This window comes from Myodes glareolus, chromosome 1 (genome assembly GCF_982192425.1).
Source record: "Myodes glareolus chromosome 1, mMyoGla1.1, whole genome shotgun sequence".
Lineage (NCBI taxonomy): Eukaryota > Metazoa > Chordata > Mammalia > Rodentia > Cricetidae > Myodes > Myodes glareolus.
This window is the reverse complement of record NC_142026.1, coordinates 31076592-31102981: the sequence shown is the minus strand read 5'-3', so window position 1 is coordinate 31102981 and position 26390 is coordinate 31076592. Positions and strand designations below refer to the sequence as shown.

The following is a 26390-nucleotide window of genomic DNA, read 5'->3' as shown; positions in this document are numbered from 1 at the left end:
GACTTCAGGTGTTCCCTGGCTACATAGTGAGTTTTAGGCTAGCCTGGAGGCACATGAGAACCTATTTCAAAAGAAAGAAATAAATAAAAAAGCTTGAGGTAGGCACTTAACTAGATTTAACCATTATGCAGTGTAGACATTTATCAAAACTACGTGGTATTCTATTTCTTTTTAATTTCTAAATTTATATTTATGTAATTTGTCATGTGTGCCTGTGTGTGTATGTGGGGGTGGGGTGTATCTAGAGCCATCTGTAGTCACTGTTCCTCACACAGCACCTCCTCAGAGGCCTCCCAAGGCTACCTCCTCTATTCTTGTCCTGGGTTGGGGTCTCTCTCTTTAGCTCTGGCTTCTTTCTGACCTGACCCTACTTATTGATCTGGTAGACTGCTGGCTCCCTGCCAGCTTGTGGGCTCCTTGGGGATGGCACACCCCTTGGGTCCAGCAAATGACAAGTTCAGTGCCCTTCACTAAAGCACTTCTCCCTTTTAGAGCCCTGGAAAAGCCCTCTGCCTATGTCTCCTCCCCTGGCTCTCCATACCTCCTTTTCCTGGAGGCAGAGGTATGAACCTCAATGGGTGCCTCTTTACTGCTCTCTGTGCAGGGGCCCCTTCCAGGGGCTCCTCCCGTCCTTCTGCTTTCTCTGTCCACTCTGCTGACAGAGTGCCAACCCCTTGAAGGTTGCTCCTGTGTAAGACCTCCTCCAAAAGAACTAATTGCCCCTTGCTGGGATGCCCTTGAATATCCGTGTTGGTGACAGGTACTGTTCAACATATGTGGGCTCTATCTACCCTCAGCTCACAGGATCACATGATGCATTCTGAGAAGTCTTTGGTTGCCTTCTGAGATGAAAAATACACTCAACACTACATATATATATATATATATATATATACATACACATATATATTTATATACATATACGTACACACACATATATGAGTGCACAGATACCTTTAAGACAAACCAATTAAAATGGAAAATTAAGAAAAATGACTTTTGATACTTAAAATGTCAACTCACACACCAACTAATTTCTTCAGGTCTTCCTCTCTCTCCCATTAGGCAGAATATTAAATCAAAAATTTAAAAAACACTACCCTTCCTTGCCTGGAACAAAAACAAAAACCCACTAATATAGGAGATTTTAAAATAACATGATAACTGGATAGCTAATGTATGGGAGACTGGGATTTTTAGAAAAAGTGGTAGTTTTGTTTGTTTGTTTATTTATGAGGGGAAGTTGCATTTTTAATTTTCATTATCTTCTGCATTTCTGTCAAGAGTTTATATAGGCAAGGCACTGATATTTTTGGCACTCCAAGGAATTCTCAGATGTGTATGTCTGTGAATGTTTTTGTAGATGTCTAAACGCTTATCACTGCCTTGAGAGTCTGGATGAGACCTCCATTATTTTGTGTCTGATTGGATAAAGCCTCCATCAGTGTGCTGCCTAGCACGGGTGAGACCTTCTATTACTGTTTTGAATGTCTGACTGGGTGAGACCTTCACCCCTGCGTTGAGCGTCTGATGCTGACGAGATTTCCATCACTGCGTGTCTGGTTGGGGAAGACCAACCATTGTGTACTGTTGGGTGCGGTTCTGAGACCTCCAATCACCACGGTTAGAGTCTGGTGCAGGTGTGTGCTCTCACTAGGTGGTGCTATTCAACGGACAAAGAAGCATGCTTAAACTTTCCAATCGCAAGCTTTGGTACTTAGGTGTAAGGAACGCCTTTCTTTGTTCCCCCAGGTTTTATTTCACGCTTTTATATAATTCTGAGGTGTCTCTTATTGTCAACAAATCATCAAGGGTCCCATGGCACAAAGAGCCAGTTGAGTTCCTTTCAAACTAGTTTACAAAACACCACATTTTGTGACAGCATCAGGTACCAAATGGAAATGTTTGCCTTTGTGCAACTGTTCTTGGGACGCACCTCGCTGACTTCTATGCCTGCAAGGTTCTTTGACGCCTACGGATCTGAGCTGGTTTTGATGCATTCCGGTTTCCAGTTGCTTTTACGCTGGTGGGAAACACAGTACGAAGCCCCTATTATCCACCCCAACAGCCACATCTGTCTCCGTTTCAAATGCATTTCTATTGTTCATGTGGCTCCCTCATGCAACAAACATCTAGAGACAGATGGTCTGTTTCCATCCAGAGTCCAGTCTGTAACCCGGCCAGGTGGAAGGGAAGGGAAAGCCTAGGCAGTAAGCACTCCTGGTGTCAGTCCCGGAATCCCAGCTACTTGGGAGGGGGAAGACAGAGAAAGGCAGGCTGTGCAAAGCCTTGGCTCCACAGGGAATTCAAGGATGACCTGGGCAAGCTAAATTGACTCCATCTTAAAAAGCGAAACGAGAGCCAAGATATTAGCTCGGTGGTAGACGGCTTGCCTAGCGCATGCGAGGGGCTAGTTTGATCTCCAGTAACTGTTCCCAAACAAGGAAGACTTCTATGTTCCATCCTGGGAGGACAGAGGTCGTAGGAAGGGTACAGGAAGCAGGATTCGGAGCATCTGGAGGAGATGGGAGATGGGGACTGGTGGTGAGAGCTAAGATCTTACTTCTAGCCACATGTTTGACTGGTAAGATCTGGTGAGAACTGGTCAGGAAGGCTCTATGACCAAGTCCGAGTTTGGGAGTTGCGGCCAGGTGGTAAATACTAGAGACGGGTGAGAAAAGAATTACAGAAGGAATTACTCAGTAAGCATCCCACTGGAGGTGACAGAGTGGCAATCAGGCGGAGGTCACAAAAGGAATTTACCATGAGCCTGTGGTGGAGCATGCATTTAATCCCAGCACTCAGGAGACAGAGGCAGGCAGATCTCTATGAGTTCACCATGAGCCTGTGGTGGAGCATGCATTTAATCCCAGCACTCAGGAGACAGAGGCAGGCAGATCTCTATGAGTTCGAGGCCAGCCTAGTCTACAGAGTGAGTTCCAGGACAGAGAAACCCTGTCTCAAAAAACACCCCACCACCAAAAGAAACAAATTTACCACAGGTAAAACTCATCTTTTTTTCCCCTTGGAACCAGAGCCTATTTTTAAAACAGCTTCATTATCTTATAGTAACTGTGCATGTGTTTGCGTGTGAGAGCTCGCAGAGGCCAAAAGTGTCAGATCCCGTAGAGCTGGAGTTACAGGTAGTTGTGAGCTACCCAATTTGGGTCCTGGGAAGGGAACCCTGGTCTTCTGCAAGAGCACTATGCACTTTTCAGCACGGAGCCATCTCTCCAGAAACCCCCACTCACACTGCTTTCTTGTTTAGTTTTGAGACAGGGTCTCACCATGTAGACCAGACCAGCCTTGAAGAGAGACATTCACCCACCTCTGCCTCCCAAGTGCTGTAAATAAAGGCGTGCGCCATCATGTCTGCGTCTAGTTTTAACATCTTCTCTGCTTAGTATCTGGTCCCAAAGGATACCAATCCCCAAAGGGCGCAGCAGCAGCTGAACTGAGACACTGCTTTTCACTGAGGGAAGGAGGGAGTCGGCATGCTGGATTGTGTGGTGTCCAAAGCTAACCTGAGTTAAGTCCTGCTACTTGTGAGTTATTTGAATTAGAGTCAGCATAGATGAAACCACTGCATTACGTTAGATATGGTGGGACCTAATTCCAGCGATCAGTGTCCTGATAACGAGCGAATGAACTAATTAGGTCATTCGCTACCTTCATTTTAGACTTCTGGCCTCCACAATGATGAGACGATGCCCTTTCTGAGTTCAGCAGTTTGTTAGGGCTGTTCTGGGCTGGGGAAGGGACGGTTCTGTGAGACAGCACTTGCCTGGCATAATAAAGGCCCTGGTAATTCACATGCTTAACACTGGGAGAAAAAAAAAATCCGTTTTCCTATTAGCCACGTGTAATGAGTAAGTTAGGGAGCCACATGGGACTATGTCTTCAGCAACCAAGTAAGTGAGCACTCAGCAATCATCCCAAAATAAGAAAAGGTTTATCTGAACTCACAAATTAGGCATTGATGTCCAGTCCTGGCTGGCCCTGCTGCTATGGAGCCTGTGGAAACTAGGGGGATGCATGACAAAGGAGGTCATTCACCTCACGGCCAGGTACAAAAACAAGACGAAGACTCTGTTCCCCTACTAACATCAAGGTCACACTTCCAGTAACCTAGCTTCCCCACCATCAGGCCCTATCTCACCCCCACCAGTGCCCTGCTGGGGACCAAGCCTTTAACTCCAGGGCCTGTGGGGGACACTCAGGATTCATCACTGAGTAGCCAGAATTAACACAGGCGTAGAAGATGGAGGGGGCTGAGCTCACAGGGGGCTCTGGCCCGTGTGACGAAGATCCAGGCTGTGCAGATGTGGCTTTCCACCTACGATGCCCACGTGTCAGTGCTGGACAGTGTTCCCTGGTCTGTCTTGTCTTTGGTCCAGCTGGCTCCCATTCAGCCTGCTCATTGATGAATTCCATTCTCTCAAGCTGGCCCTCCACGAGCCCCGCGCTCCTCCCCACCCACCTCCAGCTGGGGTTGTTTCCCATGCCAACACTTCTTGTTCCATTCTTCCTGACAATCGGAAGGGTGCCCAGGAGGCCTCCACTGTTTGCCGCCACCAGTAGGCCCAGGAAGATGGCTAGCCCGCTCAGAAACTGCTGGGTCTTGAACTCAGTGCTGGGGGACGGCGGCACTAGTTCCAGGTGGTAGAGATCAGGAACAAGGAGAGACATACACACCCGCCTGCTTCGTTTGGGTGCCTGGGATGACACTGATTCCCATTTGGTTGTAACGAATGATCTAGCCACTTAGGAGCAATTAACAGCAAGAGAAAAAGTCCCCTACACCAACTGCCACACTGTCACTCAGGGTGGCTGACAGGAACCTAGTCACTGACTGATCTTTATGCTGGGTTTTATTTAAAGTCTGGCTAGGCACAAAGAGACACACACACACGCGCTAACCAGTTAAAATATCCAAATAAAATTTACTGCAACTTTTGTAGAATTTGTGTGCTACAAGACTTGTTGCATAGGAAACTCTTCAAGGCCCCTGAGGAAAAAACAGCCACGGTTTAAGGTGCAACTGGTTTTGTTTCTTCTTTGGGGGAAAAGGTAAAGAGATGTTCTCTGGGTAAAACAGAGGCGCAGAATGATGGGCATGTCGGTGGTGATGGGGGAGTTCGTGTACTTGGTACTTGCAGCATTCATACCTACTGCTTCCTTCTAAGTCTGCTGGTCTGAGTCAGAAGTGGAGGACATGTCGGCTCAATGCGGGACTGTACACTGACCCAAGGAAGTCGTTAACTTGTTCCAGGAAAGCAAACAGAGGGCAGCCCCCAGGGTCTGCAGCTGCCCCCGGAGACAGCCTGAGTCCTGTCCATTGCCAGAGTCACTTAACTGCTGATCTTTCTGGTTTGAGTTCTACTTCCTGTTTCCTCCCCCAAAGCCACAGCTACTGTGTGACCCACCACCCTGAAGTTGAATACAATACTCCGCAAGCCTCCAACTTTCCCTAGAATATTGCTTAAGGAAAATGTTCCCTGTGCTAAGGGTTACACTGTTGGATAACCAGTTGTTCCCCCTGTACTGTTATTACCAAGGGGATACGTGTGCACCAGGAAGGAGAATGTCCAACGTGAGAGATGAAGTGTGGCGGTTGGCAACGGCAGATGGCACCTCTGCACACCAGCATGTGACATCATCTGAGAGGTGACCGTGATGGGCACAGGAAGAGTCATGGGCCACCAGGTTCTGGCTGGGTGCTAGGGTTTTTCTCTCACCTGTAACAGAGGCAGAGCCACCCTGAGGGAGACAGCATCCAATGCCCAGAGTGGCAGGGACTACCTTGCTCTCAAGGGGGCATTGTTCTTCTGAATGGCAGCTGCACACACACACAGGGGTGACAGGGACCCCCATCTCCAGCTGATTTCTCATTTGTTGGCAGAATCTCAATGGCACTGAGCTGCCACATGAGGGCTTTGTTGCTCACCAAAGCACACAGGCCAACACGTCCTGTGGATGGCCACTGAGGACAGCAAGGCAGGAGAAGAAGAAAGGAACAGTGGAACTGCGGGCATCCTCAGGGCCCGTTTACTAAACATCACCAGGCCCATGGACTTGCCTTCTCACAGGCGATGAGTGGAAAATGTCCACAAGGAGCAAACTCCTTTCCACTCTTGAGCGTCCAAACGCCAAGTATGCCTGGGACTCCGAGACACCCATGGCCTTTAAATATCTATATACACCTGGAACATAATTTAAAAAGGCCTTTGAAGAACATAAAAACCTCCACAGCGTCCGCCTTTACTAAGGTGATGTTTTTTTTTTTAAATAACTTTTACAATCCATTAAAAAATTAGATACCACCTTTCTCACGTCTTCTCTAGTCTTCTGTTTAAAAAAAGTGATTTTTAAATTTCAACAGACATTTCGACAAATAGAAAGCAACACAATTGGCAACAACCAGAAGTAGAAAACCCCTGGGGCCTGCCCCTGGATAGAGGGGCGGGGCAGAGAGTCCAAGGGCCTGAGCCCCCCTGGGCGTGGCTGGCAGACAGGCCTCTACCTGAGCAGCCGTGGCCCCCTGCACCACCTGGTGATGGCTCAGCCCACCCCCCCTCTTGATGTGGGCAGACAATGGACGGAGGATTCCAGCTCGGCTGAGCAGTAGGCCAGCCCCCCACCCTCTCAGATCACAAAGTCATCATGGTCCGCAGGGCTGAAGGCTGCTGCCCTTAGGATGTCCAGCGAGTTCACCAGGATCAGGGTCCCCGTGAGGTGCTTCCAGCGCCTGGTGATGGGGTTCTTCATCTTGTCCAGGCCTATGTGCAGTTCTTGGATGACATCTCGGTAGCTGTCCCCAATCTGGTGGCTCCAGGTGAGTAAGAAATCGTAGGCGGGTTTCCACATGGCCTGGGTGATGAAGTTACCAGAGAGAGAGAGAGAAAACAGGGTCAGAGGATAGTGAGCTACGTTGGTCACTCCTATGACATTCACTGGGCGTTATGGTCACAGCGGCAGGCAGAGCCAGCGGGGCTGCTCAGCCGACAGTGGGCAAATGGTAGTGTCCTTGTGTAAGTGAGTCGCTAACAGAGCCTCTCTTTCCTCACAGGATCCACTTTCGCCCGTGCTGTGGAATAGAAACTGACCAGGCAAAGAAAGAACACCTTTATGTTTAGTACTTCCTGCTTCCCTGTCCTGTGAGTCAGTTTCCAGGAACACACGGAGACACCCTCCACAGATAGGCAGCCAGTCTTCGGGCATGACTCTATCATAGCCACCTTGGCTAAGTTAGGTAACACAGCAGACATTCGATCAATACAGTGAGACCCCCAGGGTTCTGCTGATCTCACAGGAGGTAATTTAAAAATAAAATTAGCGAGGGAGGGCAGTTCACCTCCCCAGCCTGCGGCAGAGCAGCCCTCATGTCTTCTACTGCGGGTTCCCAAGGATCCTGAGGACAGTAGACGGCGGCTTCCACCTGCCGGGGCACACCCACGTTACCTCAGCTTACCCTCCAAGAGTACAGGAAGTAGACTGCTCATTATTTATTGTACCCCCTGGGTCCCAGGAACTGGGGGGGGCAAAGGAATTAAGCAACCAAGGGGCTCGAACCCCACTCACCTCACTGTCCACCACCCCGTTCCTGTCTCGGTGGGGAGACTCGTAAGCGTCCATCTGTTGCTTGGAGACCTTGGCCAGCTTCTCGGCCAGTTCCCTCCAGCGCTGTGCCACCTCGACAGCTGTGGTCAGGAGCACAAAGTCCTGGATGAGTCTGACCACCAGGCCCTGACAGTCCATTTTCAGCAAAGCCTGAGAAGAGGAAGCACAGTGTGAGGCCAGGGTAGGCTTTTGGGGAAGGTCAACCTGCAGACGATGCTCTTTACCACCAGAGTTCAAGACCGATGCGGTGTCCGGGTCCCTTGCCTAGCAACCTAGCATCATCCATGCACAAGAGGAAGGAGATGGCTTACAGGGTGTATGGGTTGGCACCATCTCCAGAACTCATGTCCAGGACTCCAGATATCGACCTGGCTTGGACAGAGGCCTTTTCAGATATAACTTGATGAATAAAACCACAGATGACAGACCATCATAGCTAAAGTCCTTAGAGCCACCCACTTATGAAGTGGTGTTGGACTGATATTCTTTCCAGAGGGGGTAGAGGGAACTGATACTCTTTCCTGAGGGAAGGTGAGTGGTGTCCCCAGCCACGGGAAGGCCTGGCTCAAGTTGGTCAAGCACGACTGTTGTGTAGATAGCAAGACACACTGGCAGACTCTGAGCAGCTAAGCCCAGAGCCCCCCAGCCGGAGATGACAGAGGCAGACGCAGGACTCCGTTTCTGGAGGCCCTTTCCATGTTGCTGGGCTCACGGTACCAGGAGTTGAACCATACATGGCATCAGAGTGGAAGGGTTTTACCCCATTTCAACCACTTACAGTCTTTCACAAAATGGTTGATTATAATTTTGATTCTGATATCTGTTAAGAAATTGTTTCTATGAAAACTAAAAAATATGTTTACGTTCCAGAAGAAAACGGCATGATCGTGTATGTAGTCACATGTGTGGGAGTGGATGCGTGACATACTGCTGGTCGGGGGTCAGTCCTAAACTTTGTCTGATGTGTTGTGAGCGTAGAGATAAATTGATGCAGGAAGGGTCCCCTCAGTTCTGTGTTGTCCTGGAAGAAACTGCAAATGAACACAGGGCTTAATGGCAAGTCAGTCAGTCATATCAAACAAGCCCGAGTGAGTGTCTGTACACTTGGCTGCCTGGCTCTGGAGGTGGCCTCGTGTTCTAGGTAACAGAGTGCGTCAAAATCACCTGCTTTAGATTCAAGTCACTCTTGGCAGGAGTCAGCAAATCTGCTCTTTCCCTAGGGGCTCCGGGCACAGACTACAAAGGTCCTGGGAAACTCAGGCCACTCTCTGGCCTCTGATGGGCCACTGCTGGCCAGGAGAGCACATGGCCAGGTCCTGAGCAGCCGAGGCTCCATTTCTAGGAGTAGCTGACGACCGGATAGGCTAGTGCTGCTGTCAGGAATGAAGGTGTCTCATCTCTCCTGCACTCTGCCCAGCCTGGGCTCTCTCTGTGACCCAGCCACTCACACCACGCAGTGTGTTAGAGTGCCTGCCTTCTCCAAAAGGGTGAACTCTGGATACACATTAAGTCCGAGCAGCAGGAAGTACACCTCAGGATTCCTGCTCTGGGGATTCCCAACCCACATAACAGCTTACTCAGGTATACAGACACACTAGAAAATACCAAAGGAAATAAAACACAATACGGAGTTCTGATAGAATTTGGCTATAGAGAAGGGACAGCTTTCAATGGAGGCTTGTAGGTCACATGGTTTCTGTCCCAACTTCACAGGGGCAGAACGACATTGCCTAAAGGCAGCTCTTTCAGTTTTATTTCTGTCGCTGTGACAAACACCTGATCTAAAGCAACCCGGGAGGAAGGGGCTTACCTCATTCACAATTCCAGGCTACAGTCCATCACTGAGTTGGGGACTCAAGGGAGGAAGTCACACTGCACTCAGTCAAGAGCAGAGGAGCAGATATGCCCATCCTGTCTGCTTATTGTTTTCTAGTGTTTCACACAGTTCAGGGTCCCAAGCCTAGAGAATGGCACCACCCACAATGGGCTGGGTCTTCCTACATTGACTGTCAATCAAGACAGTCCTCTGCAGATATGACCACAGGTCAACCTGATCTAAACAAGCCCTTCAGTTGAAATTTTCTTTATAGGCAATTTTAGGCTGTGGTAAGCGGACTTAAAAATTAGCCATCACAGCAACTGTAGACAACCGGAAGGTGAAGAGTTGGCCACAGGCTGTGTGGCTGCTAACCTGTTTTAACAAGCTCTTAGGAAAATACAGTGTGCTGGTATTTGGGCTTTTGCTGTTGTGTTTGTTCCTGAGAGGCTCCGGTAAAAACTCTCCTACGCAACACAAGGGGTATGGCTGACGGGGTTACCCTCTTCACGCAGTTAACCATACAGCCCACAGTTCTATCTCTGCTCTCCTGGTCTGAGGGATAAGGTGGGTTTTCCTCCTGATCCATGCTGAGCTCCCTTGCCACCCTTCTGGACTCTTCTGTTTTCCTGCTAGCCGCCCACATTGGTATCTTGGGGCACCTCCATCTACTCCCTTCCTGGAGACAACTGTCTTCCTGGCTGGCACCCTACAAACCCACTCCCTCTTTCTCACACAAACTCCTCCAGAGTGCCCGCTGCAGCCCTCTTCCTGTAAGTCCCACGCGATGACCCAACAGACTGTTGGAGGCTTGGTTCTCGGTGGTGACTCCAGGACCAGCAGCAGAGAGAGCTGACCCTGGGCCCTTGAGGGGCGTGGCTTTCACAGTACTCCCAAGGTTTTAGTGAGGTGGCCACCAGTGGTTTCTAAAATCTCTTTTTCTCTTCCTTTCCAGGCAATGACTTCTTCCTCCCCATAAGAACAGAGACCACAGGGCCCATTCAGGATGGTGTCCTCAAAGAAACAGCGTCTTACACCAGAGGCATGCTGGGACTGAAGAGATGGATCAGTAGCTGAGAGCACGGCTGCTCTTTCATGACGATCCCAGCACCCACCTCAGGTAGCTCACAAACACCTGTCACTCCATCTCCAATGGATCTGAGGCCCTCCTTCGGCCTCTAAGGGTACCGGAGCATGTGTGTGAAGAGGCACATGCACAATAAAAAAAAAACCTTTTTTTTAAAAAAGTGTATTCCTTCAAACTAAAAAGCACATTACTGGATAAAGCCCATCATGGTCCCTAAAGACCTGCTTCCTTGGGGTCCTGTCTATGACCCCTTTCTCCCCAGGCCACTTCAAACTGTGTGCACACGAGATGACAGTACTACAGATCTAGGAGATGCACACGTGGGCCTGCAGTCAAACTGTTCCCCCCACTCAGAGTTTCTGTGATTCATAGAACATCCACGAATATGTGTTCCCACTCGGACTTTCAAAGACACTCAGAAAGCTCTCCTTTCCATGGCCCACACATTACAACAGAAGACGCGAGAGGATCCGGGTGCCTTAAAAATAGATAATGTTCTGCATTTTCTTCCTTTCTGAAGACACCCCCTCCTCCCCACACATACACACTAAACCTCGGGTTACAAAATCAAGTCCCCCACCCCTGCCAGGCACTGGGCCAATGTCTTCAGGGACAGTACATGTCTCCTGCCACTTTCCTGTCAGCTGACCCCAAAGTGACATTGGCGATCTATGTCTCTAATGATGCTTTTTGTACTCTGGAAAGATCCTGTGACTTAGAATAGGACAGACAGGTTTTACAGAGGGTCTTGAACTTCAGTGGTCATCAAAACCACCAGGGTCTCCAGTCAAATATGCAAAGGTACCAGAGTGCAGAACGCCCCAGAAATGTCAGCTGTGGAACACCCGCCACAACATCCTACCCCTTGTCAAGAGGGACACAAGTGGCCCTGAGTGGCATAGGCTGCTAGCCCTTGTTACATACAGGGGTGGGAAGGCGGTAGAAAAAGGAAGCAGAGCGTGACCCACAAGAGCACAGAAGGCCTGGATGCTTCTGTGCTCCGGCCATTGCTCACACACCCACCCACTCCCTCCCACCCTCTTCCAGGGTCTTCTCCATGCCCTCCTTCCTCCATGGAGTGTTGGTCTAATGGAGGGCAGTAATGAGAAACAAGCATACGCCAATCCTGACTCGAGCAAGCACTGCAAAGAACCAGAAGCACAAGCTTGCTTCATCAAGGGCTGGAAGCGACACCAGAATGGGCATCCGAGCGAATGCATCACTGGGAGCTCCAGGCAGGAGGGACATCAGCTGTGGAACACAGCAAGGGGGACAGCTGGTGCACGCAGGACAAAGAGAAAAGCCCACAGGCAGAGGCATGGGCTGTTACAGACCTGAGGTGCAGGGGAGGAGCCCGGTGGCCATAGAGAGGAGCCTCCAGACCTTGGAGAGACCTTTCCCTTCCAGTCTGCACAGTGACCATCTCAAACCTTCCTACTTCCGCTAATTAGAGTTGTAAGAGCAGAGATGCTGATGGTGCAGAGGCAGCTCACACACAGAAGGGGGCACTGGTCTAGCCGTGACCTCCTAAGTGGGGCATGGGAAAGCTGGGGCCCAACTGACCCTTAGTCATGAATCCACAAAAATGAAGCAGGTTGCCGATGCTGGGGTTAGCCAGCCGTGGGTTTTTGACGTGTGGCCAGCCATTAAAATTTAGCTATTCAGGAGGCAATGCCTGAGAGAGCTGGTTAGAACAGAACATAAGGAACCTGGGTTTTGTTTTATTTTTATTACAAAACTGCCCTTGCCCCAGGGCCAAGTTCCAGCCAAGGCCCGGTTGCATCTCCTCCAGGCAGGAAGGCAGAGGGGACTCAGAGGAGCACAGGACCCTCCTCTCTCCAAACCTGCCATGATCGATAAGAACCTGACCACAAAAAGTAAATAGAAAATGGGCATAAAGCCCCCATCCATGATGTTTGCCCACAGAGGAAGGAATTGGGCCTACTCTGGGTAAGCGTCCTTCAAGCGGTGGGATGCTGTTAGGATGCACCTAACTCTGCAGTCACTGAAGGACGCTGGCTGGGGCTCCTCCCTGGGGAGCTCCAGTCAGCCAGGGGGGCCAAGGCAAGGGACTCTCCATGACCTTCCAGAGATTTGTTTACATGGTGACAGCTGAAAAGACCTGTTTGACCCTGGTGGGTGACCTACATGCAGCACCCATGTTGTCCCCATTCACTTCTGGCTTCTTTCCCGGTGAGACAGCCATCAAGGCCTACTGGGGCCTGTCAAGGGCCCTCCTAACTGCAGTTCACACTGCTACCTCCATTTCTGGGGAGTCATAAGCCTGTTCTTCCCGTGCTGTGGCACAGTCAAAGGGTCTCTCACGCCTTGCTGCTCCTCAGAGAGATGTGTGATGATGTCATGCAGAGGGGGCAGGTGGGGATGGGATGTGGAACAGGAAAGCAGCCCAAGAAGCTGGGGACAGGAAAAGCAGGAAGGATCATGAGGAGGTCACCAAGGGTTTCTACTGGCCACAGTGACCATCAGTACCTTACAACTTGGGTGGGTTGCCTGTGGGAAACCACTGCCTTATGCTCCAAGGCCCAGGTTGCTGGAAGACCTGGGAAGGTCTCAGAAAATGTCTCTAGGTGGCCTGAGGTCAGGGTGTCTCAGAACCAAGCATGGAACTTCTCTTTCCCATGCATTTCTTAGAACGCCTATTCGTTTCATACTGGCCAAGAGCCTGTCCGCTATGGACTTGGATGAACCCCAGGCAGGGAGAAGGTCTCGCAGTAGAGACAGAAGCTGGAGGTGCTGGGTAATAAACACAAAGCAAAAACTCACATCAAGGCAAGGCCAGGATTAGGGACAAAAGGCTTGGGCCACTAACTAAGTCACAGAGTCTGCTGAGGACCTAATGACACACAGATACCCTCTGAAGACCCAAACAAAGGCTTCTGGATCACAACCCTGCTGCCCCTCCCCCTTAGCTTCCTATTGCTGTGATAAACATCACGAACTAAAGCAACCTGAGGGGAGGAAGAGTTTATTTGGCTCACACATCCTGATCACTGAAGGAAGTCAGAGCAGGAACTCAAGCAGGAGCAGGGGTGGGGACCACGGAGGAGCACTGCTTATGGGCTTGCATCCCACAGCTTGCTCATTCGGCTTTCTTAGACAATTCAGGATAAACTCCCCGCTCACGTCAATCATTAATCAAGAAAATGCCCCCACAGACTTGCCCGTAAGCCAATCTGATGGAGGCAGTTTCTCAACTGAGGCTCCCTCTTCCTGGGAAACTATAGTTTGTGTCAAGTTGACCAAAACTAACCAGCACGCACAGGTCCCCCAGAGGCCACAGAGAGGCTCATAAATGCAGCAGAAGAGAGGGAGACACCTTCCTTAGGGGTCCTTATGGATCCAACAGCTACACTTCCAATACTGCCCCCTTGCGAGCTGGCCCAACGTGACCCACGCTTGTCTGCCTCAGGAAGCTCACCCCAGGGTTTGGACACCAGCCGGGCACTCACCATCACTAGCTCCTTCTGGAAGGACTTCCGGTCCTTGTTGTCAGGGTTGTTACAGTCCTCCTTCAGCTTTTCCAGAACAGATGCCACCCGCTCCGCCTCACTGTCCAGTTCTGCCCGGCAGAAGAAGGTGAGCGGCAGGTTCCCGTAGCCCAGGGCGTCTGCGAAGGCCCGCCAGCTGCTGATGTTCTCCATGAGCAGGGTCCGCACGGAAGCATAGATGTAGGTGAGGAACTTGCAGGGCCGGAGGATCTGCTCCAACAGCAGCGATGTGCTCAGCTCAGGCCCTGAGAAGAGGCTGGGCCGGGCCTTGCCGACCACCAGCACGTTCTTAGTGTGCACCAAGCCCACCTTGCCCTGATAGTAGCCGATGTACCACTCCTTGGTCCACAGCTGTCCCTTGAGGCGGATGCGCTCCTCACTGAGCAGGGCCACCGTGTCACCCTTCTTGTACTCCAGAAGGTAGTGGCTCTTGTTCTGCCGCACCACGGTCTTCAGGAGCTTGCCAAACTTGAGACTAGACACGGGGCGGTCCTGAAACGTTGGGTACTTGGTGGTGACCACGAACGGGGACAGGATGATCTTCCCGACCTCATTCTTCTTGAGGAACCTCCGCTGCCCGGATGGTTTAACGGCGCTTTTGGGGGGTGGCTGGGGAGTCTGGACACAGAACTGGGTGAGGATGGCGTCCTGATCGTCCTTCACCTGTACCCTCAGGGTGAAGTCGGACAGCTCGTTGGGGTTCTGGGAGATGACGGAGTAGATCAGACGGCTGACCTTGCCCAGTTTCATCTGGAACCCTCTCACCACTTTGGCTTGCTCGTTGGCCTTGACCTCGTAGTTGGTCATGTTGGAGAACATACACACTCTGAGATCCTGGGGCCTGGACAAGATGAACTGGTGTTTGCCCCACAGCTGTAGGGCTACCGGCGCGGGACCGGGAGCCTGCCGAGTAACCTCACTGACCAGGAGGGTCTTCGGGGCACAGTCATGTCCAAAAATGGTCACCACTGTCTTGAAGGACGGATGGATGTGCTTGGGACCATAAAGACCCACAGTGACTCTCTTATTGATGAAATCCCACACAGTGGAAGGGTAGAGGATGTTGGGGCCCTGGGCAACAATAGCGAGGTACATGCAGGGCTCCAGGTTGTCCAGCTGTACCTGGACCGTGTCCCCATAGCTGTAGCTGAGGGGGATGGGCATGTAAGGCCCCTCCTTTGAGTCACTTCTCAGACACTGCAGGACCACTGTACTTTTGCTGAAGATGTCACCTTTCACCTCGGCAGAGACTTTCATCTCCAAGATGATGAAGGTACTCACCTCCAGGTTGCTCAGCTTCACCTCCACCACGGGGCTGATGCTGCTGGATCTGTCACTGTTGAGCTCCAGTGGAGGATCCAGCAGGGCTTTCAAGGAGATCTGCTGCGTCTCCCCAGGGGCTACATGGCCCTCGGGTACATGGATGCTGATGTTGGTGTCGGGAAGCTGCACAGAACCCCCAGAACTATCTAGCTTGCACACGATATTTGTTTCTACGGCTTGGGTCTGGCCCCAACCTGGGCTTTGGCCAAGCAGGTCTAAGTCATGGCAGGATCGGGCCAGTTTCCGGTGATTCAGCCAGGCAGTTCGGAAATCTTCTCGGCTTTGGAACTGTTCCGGGGCGGGTGACTTCAAGCCCGTGAAGAAACCGGACGTTGTGGGAGCATCCGATTTGGCTTGCAGGACAGAGAGTTCCGAAAGGCTGTAGGAACGCTTGCTTCTGAAGAAGGGATTGTCCCTCTTGACCGGCTGCTCCACATGGAGTCCATTGGTGGTCGGGAGCTCGTCAAAGATGTTGCCGGTGCTGTTGGTGGTCGCTGAGCTGGATTCGGTGAAGGAAGATGTGCCCGTATCAAAGAGGAGCAAGTCCACAGTGCTCTTGGGGTTTAGCTCATCCATGCTGGGCTGTGCATTCCCATTCAGAAATGGGTTCGTTCGGACTCCATTCCAGAAAGGGTTGTTACTGTAGGGCCTGCCAGATTCTTTCTGGTCGTCTGTCCAGCCCCCTAGCAGATCTAGCTCCTTGGCAACTTCTTCGGGGCTATCTGGGAGATTGTCAATCATGCCGCTGTCACTCAGGGTAGAATTCCGGTAGTTCAGCGGCTGCACGTAGGAGGAAGGGATGTAGCCCATCTCGGTGGTGTTGTGGGCATACCACCATTCCCCGCCAGATGTGTCCAAGACGTAGAGGTGGTCGCCCTTGGAGAACTTCAGGGTGGTGAAGTTGTTTGGGCAATAGTCTTTGATTGCAATCACTTCCTTTGCATTTCCAAAAGGCGTGGGGTTGTCTACTAGCAAGGCACTGGGGGAAGGCACTGCACAAAACAGAGAGGGAGAGAGAGGGTGAGGTCAGGCCTACAGGCACAGGAGACACTTTCAAACTGGGGACAGAGTGAGTGGATGAGGGGTGGGCCAGAACTGGATGATGTCATGATGTAGTCACCAACCCAGCAAGGAAACAACAGAAACCATCCTGGGGAAAGATCCATGTAATGACTCAGGAATACCCTGGTATTCTTCCACCTTGCTACTTTCCAATTCAATCTTCTAGTTGAGGCAAAAGACCCATAAGAATGTCCCTCCACCACCCCAGAAAGGCAGACCACATGATAGACAGTGAACATGTCCCTTTGCTCCGAAGACCTCATTTTGATAAAATTTGTATCTAATTTCTGATCAGGACTGTCACTATGATGAAAGGGAGGACAAACGTGACATGCTGGAGAGCACACTGACATCATAGGCCAGGCAGTGGCTCAGAGACACTCTGGGCAGTGGCCCAGGGATGCTACGGGCCAGGCGGTGGCCCAGTGATGCTACGGGCCAGGCAGTGGCCCAGAGATGCTACGGTGGCCCAGTGATGCTACGGTGGCCCAGTGATGCTATTGGTTAGGCAGTGGCCCAGTGATGCTATGGGCTAGGTGGTGGCTCGCTGCATGTAAGAACTGGGAATGAGGAGCCCTCAGATTCCAGTGACAGATCATTGAGTTCTTGTTCTCTTTTGGCATGGAAGACAGAAAAGGAGGGGCAGGTCCTTGACAACCAGGACTAGTTCAGTTTCAAAGTCCAACCCATTCCTCACTCTTCTTCAGGTGACAACGATTTTTGTGGGTTTTTTTGAACCATTTTAAATGACTGCTTGAAGCAAGGAACCCCCACCCCCTGATAATCGGAGGTTCGTCTAGCCATGGGCTGTACTACTACCCAGTATCTATTTGGACACAGTCTGAAAAGCCATCACTTCGAAAACAACTCAGGGTAAGGCCTGGTCTTCCCCCTCACACCACGCCTGTGAGTACCACAGATAACACCTGGAACAGACAAACTAAGTCATCTAAGCAGAGTACGTGCCTGGAAACATAACGGATGTGTTCAACTCCAACATATGCCTGCCCCAAGTGAGCCGATTTTCGGAGACAGCTCTTTCTGATGGAAGCAGAGCCCTCCACCATGACCTTACTTAAGTCTAGAGACATCTGGCCTATGTAGCAAACAGAAAGAAACATTCTTTCCTTCTAAAATTAAACTAAATTGTGCATGCGTGCACACACGCGTACACATTGGTGCGCATGGCATGGGTGTGGAGAACAGATTGTAACTTTCAGGACTAGGTGCTCTCCTACCATTGTGAGATCTGGAACTTGATGTCATGTCCTCAGGCTTAAGCAATGAGCCGAGCCCTCTTAGCCACTGAACCATCTTCCCAGTTCAAATAAAACTTTGTCTAAAACCGACTACATGCAGAAACGAGCAAAAGGATGAAAAAATTCTCAGCTAACCCAACTTGACAGTTGCTCAATACAGGATGAGGTCCGTGGTCACTGGGTCATCATCTATCACACTGGCTGCCCAGACACCATTTCCTGCCAGGTTCTTTTCTCTTTGAAAGGGGACACGACAAATCAAATTCTGTCTCCATGGCCAAGCTTGGGGAGTAGACAAGGAAGTCACTTAGATTCACAGCCGGTGGAGGGGCACTCACTGGGCTTCCCTGGGCCCTGGAACCTGCCCTCCACTCTTAAAAGGACACAAAGCCCTGATTCAGGGCCCTGCTGCTGCCGGCTCACCAGACCGATGTTGAGTTGCCTTTCGGAGCTATGTACCCAGGGGCCCCCTATTTTTCCCAATGGAGAAAAGACATCTATTTTAGTAGGCTGTGGTGTGGCCCGATGGTGTACAGCCTGAAGCTGGGGTTATACATAATCTGCCAGAAAATCCATTCATTCCCTTCTAATCTCACTGTTTCTCTACAGCACTCAATACAGGGCAAGGGGAACATTCTCCTTTACTCTCAAAGTTCAGAGGAACAAACAGACCAATATTAAATTGAAGCAAAGGTATATAAAAAAAGTCAGTGTGCAAAAAACGGAAGTAAAGGGAAGAGAAGGGCGGGGAGGCAGAGACTTTTAAGGAAAGGAGTGTGTGATCTTTAGGGGACACCATCGTGTCTGTAGAACAAGCCGTGCCGGGAACACAGGCTCACAAATGACTCTGAGATGAAAGTGAGCTAAATGAGGAATAACACAGTCCATGCAAGCATGTGGGCCCGCATCCCTTCCTGCAGTGTGAGTTTAGCAATGGAAACCGGGGAAGGGAGAGGAGGTAATCTCCCTGGGTCTGGACTTCTAGCAGGAGGAAACCTCTCCCTGCATCTGCACCCCGCCCCCACCCCAGGTTAATCAGCAGGTGCCAGGCCCAGGGTTCGTCACTGCAGACTTGACGGGTTACAGGAACCAACACCTCAAAACACCATCCAGAATAATTTCTGCTACGGGAACACGAGGAGAGAGCATCCTCCTTGTGCCTGAGGCAAATGTGGCCCAAGACGTGGGACTCACGCAGTGGAGCTTCGGCACACTTGGCTCAGACCCCCTGCCCCCACTACTCCTCATGCATCGTCAAACCTGCCTAAAAACATTCAAGCTTAGCCTCAAGTTTGGGGTCTTCACTTCCGCCACACGACTCCCGTGTCACGCTAGCATACACGTCATGGTCTGTATGCATTGTGGTTGTTAGTCTGTCTTTGTCAAAGAGGCCATGTCTGAAAGCATGGAAGTCTTCGTCTCTCAGAGGTCTGTAAGCGCTCCAGGAGCCTGGCACACAGCAGGTGGGCAGGGAATATTTAGGAGCTGACAGTCACACGGCAGCACCAGAACCATTGAATCACAAATGTGACAAACAGGTCACAAGTCCCCTGGCCTGTGTCCTCCTGCTACCACATCTTAACAGTGACAAACTAGATTGGTTCCTTCTTCCTGCCTGTTGCCGTGACAAAATAGGTGACAAAGGCGCCCGAGCAAAGGAAAGGGTTTGCTTTGGCTCAGGGTCTGAGGGTGTCAAGGTGGAAGGCGTGGTTAGCAGAGTGGGAGGTGGCTGGTCTGCAATCAGGAAGATGATGCAATCAGAGATGAGTGCTGGGGCTTGGCCGCCTGCCTAAGTTTCTTCTTTTTTTCTCCAGTCCATGGGATGGTGCTACTCACATATAAGGTGCGTCTCCACCCCTCAATTAACCCCGTCTGGGAACTAGCTAAATTTGTCTCCTAGGTGAGTCTCAATTCTGTTAAAATGCAAATGTCAACCATCATGCAAATCCTGCCTCTGAAAGGATAGGAATGAATGAAGACCCTGCAGGGAGAGGCCAGCTTCCTCTCTGGAGGTGTGCTATGTGACCGCAAGTAACAGTGATGGGCAGGCGAACAGGATGGGAGCATAGCCAGTCTGTGTGAAGACACAAAACCACACAAAACCTTCAGGTTGGGGAGCCCCCACCCCAGGGAAACACAACTGCCTGACGCTGGGTGGCCACGCAGAGAGAGCCACTGGATGAGAAGCCATGGGAGAGGCAGAGGGAGCTAGGCACTAGCAAGGCCTGTCTGCCCCTATTCTTCTTAACTTCTGTCTGTTTAACCTCTCCCTGACACACGGGACAAGGCTCCTCTGGGATAGGCCTTAATTTCCTATCTTAATTTCCCCACCAACTCTAACCAGAGACGTGGGACAGCTGGGTGGGACTGTTGGCGTTCTGGCTGGCTCAGAGCTTTCCCTGAGCATCTGGGAGGAATTCTTTCCTTGATGTGTCAAGAAGGGATAGAAACAGGAGGGCAGGTCACATTGTGCTTCTGGGGCTTCGTTCTGAATCCCAAGAATCTTTGAAGGAAAACTGGAGAAAGGAAGTGAGCCAGGCAGGGTTAGAGGTCATCGAAACCCTTCTCTCCCACATATGTGGCCAGTAATGTCCTCTAGAAATAAAAGATAAAAAACCCAAATAACCAAAAACAAACAAGTAAATAAAACATAAATAAAAATTAAATAGTGCGTGCCAGCCATTAAAACCTTGTCGGAATCCCTCCAAAGTTATTTCCTGTTGTGCTCACTTCAAATAATTAATTCTCTTACAGCAATATTTTCAAAATTAAGAAAAAAGTGCCAACGCACTAAAGCATGCTTTGTACACAGTCTGAAACACATCAATACAAATTATCATTTTAAGTTTACCAGACCGAAGAATCAGAATGGTTTTACTTAAAATTCTGAGCACTCTCCTTCTAGGAGACATGAAAATATATTTCACTTTAAGATCTGGCTTCTGCAAGGGGCAACAGTCTTGCATCCGTTGGGAAACCACCATGGTGGATTGTGTCATCAATTCCCTCCTGGGGACAAGCCTATATAATCTCCATCCGAGCACCAGGAACAAGAGAGTATGGGGTGGAGGTTCTACCTCACTAACTCTTCACCGAATCCCATCCTAATGAGATATGGGGCGTAATGCCCAGACCTACAACCGCCTTGGTTATAATACAGAGAAAAATATTCCCTGGGTGTTTGCAACTTCAGGATTCTGAATAAGACATTTTCTATCGCCTGCCCTAAGTCTGGCCCCAAGCAAAGCATGAATGAGGGTAGAAGAATCTGCAGTGGGTGCTGTGACAACGGTCGGTTTGCCCTTTGATGTGCACACTAAGAAAATGAACATGATGCTGCCGGCTGGGATAGGCCAGCATCGAGGCCAGAGATCATCTGCATAGACCAGACTAAGCCTCCTCCTCAGTCCTGAGTGACCTTGGATTCTCAGGTGCCCTCTCTGAGCCACAATGGCTCTGCGTACTGGGGCAAGCTTGCTTGCTTTCGGGGCATTACGGTTATTTTTAAACACTCAGCTCTCGTGTCTGTGTTTTGAGCACAAACCATGCAGGTTCTGCTCACCTTTTCTACCCCTCCACCCCCAAAGATAGAAATAAGAACACGTTGCCCACTACCCGACTGCAAAAAACAAATGTTCTGTTATTTATAGCAACACCCACTAACTCTGTTGCTATAACACCTTCCAGTTTGTTCCCTTTCTTTCAAAGAACACGTGCAGCAGAGCTCAGGACTGCGTGCATTAGCCAGGGCAGGAGCAGGTAGCTGATGTGAGGGCTGAAGACACGGGGGCTGTAGCTTCAGTCCAGAACCGCTTAGTTTGGAGTTTGCCGAGAGAGAAGGAACAGTTCTCAGGAATAAAGTGCTCAGTGGGAGAGGGAGGATAAGGAGTGACTTTAGAGTAAGCTGTCATTGTTATGTGGCCCTCTCCAGGGAGGATGCATGCAGGCGTGCGTGAGTGCACACGTGCGTGCGTGTGTGTGTGTGTGTGTGTGTGTGGCACCAGCAGTGAATTGTCAATGCTATAAGAAGGCGGACTATGGTGACACAGGTGACCAGGATGCTACCAGTGCATCCCAAAGTACAAGCGACTAGATGTGGTCCAGCGAGGTGAGAGTAGACTTTCAGGAATCAAATGACATTCTAAGATACATGTGTGTGTCTGAAAGATAGATTTGCTCAACAGTCAGATTCTGTGAGCTAGCCAGCCAGCCTTGTGCACTTAGTAAGTTCCAGGTTCAGTAAGATCCCGTCTTAGAAACCAAGGCGGGTAGCATCTGAGTGACATGTGGACTCCAAAGGGAACTTGCATACATGTGCACCCCCACCCGTGTGCATCCCTGCCCACATAATAGTAAGCGCACGCGTGTGCACACAACTGTCTCCCTACACACTCAAAACTGAGATAAATGGCATTGTTTCAGGGAGGAACCAAGAGCACAGCAAGGGTTAGAGGGAGGGATACAAAACCGGCTGCCCATACGCCTAAGAAGCTCCAGGGTTAGAGAGACATCAACATCCCACTGTCTCCTCAGCCAGCGGTTGGCTAGGACCTTACCTTTGACATCATTAAAGCTTGTCTCTGAGAAGCCCTCGCTCAGGTCAATCAGAGTCCCCTCTGACTTGCACCGAGGGAGGCCACTGGAGTTGGCTGCCCGGATGCGCTGGGCCGCCATGCTGAAAGTCTTGGGCGGGTGAGGCGCTATGGACTCATGTCTTCTCCCCCAGTTCCAGCAGGGACAGCAGCTGCAGTCTCATAGGGCAGCCACACTGCACGGCAGGGTCAACTGGGCAGTGTGCTTCTTCCTGGAGGGAGAGAAGAAATGATTTCCTCTGAGCGAGCAGAGCATGGCTTTGAGGGGAATCGTCCAGGAGGAGGGAATCCTCTTTCTTCCAGATCATTCCAGGGAAGAGAGGAGCAATTCATTGCTCTGGCCTGGGAGCAGAGGCGGCATGCTGCCCAGACTCTGTGCCCAGTGAGCATGCAGAGACACTCTTCCTAGGGCACAATGGGGTCTGTGAAATGTGTCCCAGCACCTGGGTGGCTATTCAATGCAGTCAGAGGGGACAGTCTGGGTCTGTGTGGGACACTGCCACTTCCAGGACTCAGGAAGAAAACAGCCTCTGTCTGCCCAGAGTTATGGGTCCTGTTGGAGGAACAACCATGGGTTGCTTAGCACAGGCAATACTGAGCCCGTGACTCTTAAGGCCTTTCCACAGTGATTTAGGGGGCTGCTCCTTGCTTGTGCGTACCCACAGTCCCCACTGGACCTCAAACAGGCATCCAGTCTTTGGGGCCATGAGAGATTTGATGTGCAGCTAATACATGTGATATTGGGCCCACCATTGAACTGCTATTACTAGGCGTGGAGGACATTACTAGTGAGGTTTGCTCTGAGTAGGGGGAGAGACAGGACTTAAGCACCTGTGGCGAGATGGGGGTGCATTTCATTGGTTTGGAGCAGACCCTAACCCAGGACTGATGGTCAAGTAATAGCAACGGCAAAGGGTTGATTTCAATGCATGACTTTTGCAGCATCTCTCTCTAACGGAAACCTGCCTCAGCGGGCCACCATCAGCCACTGCTGGCCCACCACACTGGAAGGAGACAGACAAATTTCATCCCCACACAACTGGGTCCTTACAGCATGACTTGAGTTCCTCATGGCTCAAAACTCTATTTAGAAGATGGCTGGAAATGGGGCCCCTGACGCAGGTGTGAGGTTCTCACACCCACTCTCCATAACAAGGTGATACTTTGCGCTCACCAGCGCCAGCCTCTGTATCTCTGTAGCCCGATTAACAAAAACCCACAGACAGATACTGGGGTTCAACCTGAAGTCAGAAAAGCAAAGCAGTCAGCCACTGGTTCTTATCTCTATCTTAATCTGAAATGGTGATCCTGCCTCCAGGAATCTCAGGAGACTGTGTCTGTGAGCTGTCTCCTCCCATTTTATATTCCTCTCTAGTGCTGGGATTAAAGGTGTGCACTACTGGGATTTGAGGAATGCACTGCCCAGTTTCTATGGCAAACTAGTGTGCTTATGGGATTAGAGGTGTATGTTACCACTGCCTGGTCTGTAAGGCTGGCCAGTGGGGCTGTTTAACTCTCTGATCTTCAGGCAAGCTTTATTTATTAAAATACAAGTGAAATATCACTACACCCCCCCCCCCCCACACACACACACTCAAAGGCCCCATGCAGTAAATGAGCAGGCTCTGCTCCCATCTCCGGCTGACAGGGTGACCGGTACACAACCTGAATCCTATTCAGCCCTAGTATTTGTGTCTATCTCCTGGGGTTAAAATCGCATAAACTAGACTTGGATTTTTTTTTTTAAAGGACAATACATGATGCTTCATACGGAATGATGGAGAACAGAAGGCAAGGACTCAAGGAACACCATTTACCACCACCAAGCATCAGAGACCAGTGGGCAGAGCTCCAAGAAAGGCTTCCGGGTTCCCACCCACCTCAAGACTCCAGAAGATCACGGCTTCCAAGTTCTCTAAGCCAAAGACTCAGTGTCATTTACGGACACTGGGAAAATCAGAGGCACGAGAGTGGGGGTGGGGGATATGTCACTTCAGGCATGGGTTGGAGCCCATACATAACCTGAGCTTGCCGGAGAGACTTTTCAACTGCACAACGCTAAGAGTCCCCTAAGGCTGGGGTGCCTACGCAGAGGCAGTTGACTATGCAACCAATGTGGAAGGGAAGGTGAGGTCAGGGGTTGTCTACTGGCTGTGACAGCTGACGGCAGACTTGGTTTGCCTCGTAGATGCTGGTGCAGCCCAGAGCTGCTCTGAGGACCCCGTGCAAGGGACAGGTAATGCATTGGCTCTTAATCTGCTCTAAAGACACAGGTATTCACTACTTGTGCCGGCTTTCCTCATGTCTAGCATGTCCCTCCAACGCAGAAACCACTCAGTCACTTCTGCCGTCTCTCCTCCCATACTCCTTTTAGGAAGGGGTCTTTGTCCCACTCCTAGCCACAAGAACCGATTTTGTAGAGAGTTAAAGAATCAAAGCCCAAACGGAAAAGAGGGGCACAGTGCTGAGCTCCGAGGCAACCTCTTGGTTTCAGAAAGCTATGGGCAGAACCTTATCTGGGCTCCCACACAAACGGTCTGGGATGAGATGGGCCATAGGAGCTGGAGCTCAGTACAGCCCTGCTCAACAGTACCTGGAGCCTGGAACTGGACCAAGGGTAGGTCCTGGAGTGCCTAGTCAAGAACAGCACACAAAGTGGGTCGGTGGGGACCAGGGCTGGATGGGTCAGTGACGCCTTTCCCTGGGCTCTTTGGGGGTTCAAATGAAAATGTCTCCTAGGGGGCCCAGTATTTGAATACTTGGCCCCAGTTGGCAGCCCTGTTTGGGGAGCTTTAGGTGGTGCAGCCTTGCTGGAGGAAGTACATCACCAAGGGTGGGTTTGAGGATTAAAAGGCTCATGGTACTTCCAGTTCACTTTCTGCCGTTTGTGTTTGTGGTTCAACACGGGAGCTCTCAGCCTTCCTGCGCCTGCCACTAACGTCTGGTGCTTGCTTGCTGGCATGCTTCCCTACCATGATGAACTCTTAGCCCTCGGGAACCGTAAGCCGAAATACATCATTTCACCCATATGCTGCTTTTGGTTGTGGTGTTTTATCACAGCCTGACACTCCTGGTTGGGAACAGTCAAGTGATGTAGCTGAGAAAAACACTGTTTCCTTTGGGAATGGTTACTGTGGGATTAGGAAAGTTGGATGCTGCTGGCCAGGTGCAGGAACAGAGGACACTATTGAGGGATCGGCTGGATGGTCTTGCCTCTCCCAAAATCCAGAGCAGAGGAACAATTTACACAGAGGTACCGGGATATTTCTGAGTGGGCAGCTTTATCGGGGTGGATCGGGGTGGACACCAGGGCATTGTATCTACAAGGCTCTGGAGGTTCTCCACAATCACCACGAAGGACTCAGAGGCCAGTGGAAAACACAAGCGATCAATACAGAAAAGTGGTCCGGGATCCCTTCATGGCCATGAGGCCTGGGGTCAGATCCAGTGTTCTAAGAAGACGAATCATGGTTGTCTCTAATGGAGGGGACACCTTAGTGCCCTGAGCCCGGAGAGAGACAAAAGGGACGGCTGCAGTTACACAGAGACCAGCAAGATATAGAAAACAACGACACCCTCAGAGGCGACATTCAAGAGACAGATAAGTCACCAGCTATGGATGCTCCATCAGATGGAGAAGCCGAGCTCTGAAGTGTGACCACCAGTACTCCGACATGCCTTGTATTCAAACTGGGCACCAATGCGCTCACTCACACACAGCCCCCACCTGTTCCACAGAGTAGGGGACCTTTGTCCTATGGTAAAAAAAAAAAAAATCCTAAGAAGGACAGTTTTTTTTTTTCCCTGTCCAGTGATAGCCCATCCTTGAATTGGATCCTGGCACTGTCAACACCACACTGAGTGATCCTTTGAGGACATTTGCTTCCAGCTAAGCGAGAGGGCAGTTGGCCCCTCTGGACTTGCCTGGACGGGTCCCTGCTCCCTCCTTGAGAGACAGTCCAGGCAGGTGGAATGTGAAGCCCTTTTCTACCAACTCTATGGCTCTGTGCCAGGCACACAGAGAGAATGGCAGCTGCCGGCGCCCAGAGTTACCCTGCACCCTGCACCATTGCCCAGAAGATGGTTCTCACTCCCATTGCTACCGGTGAATGCACTCAATTC

At 50.7% G+C, this 26390-nt stretch overlaps 1 protein-coding gene across 1 annotated transcript in view; it reads right to left on the bottom strand.

Moving 5' to 3' along the window:
• Positions 1-4916: 4916 nt before the first annotated feature.
• Positions 4917-26390, bottom strand: part of Sh3bp4 (SH3 domain binding protein 4) — an 81167-nt gene continuing 59693 nt past the window's right edge. The window contains exons 3-6 of the mRNA XM_085696850.2: positions 22233-22480; positions 13994-16347; positions 7582-7770; positions 4917-6870 (exon numbers count right to left, since the gene is read on the bottom strand). Coding sequence (XP_085552976.2) covers positions 6646-6870; positions 7582-7770; positions 13994-16347; positions 22233-22350 — 2886 coding nt within the window. The 5' untranslated portion in view covers positions 22351-22480 and the 3' untranslated portion in view covers positions 4917-6645. The remainder of the gene's footprint in view (positions 6871-7581; positions 7771-13993; positions 16348-22232; positions 22481-26390) is intronic.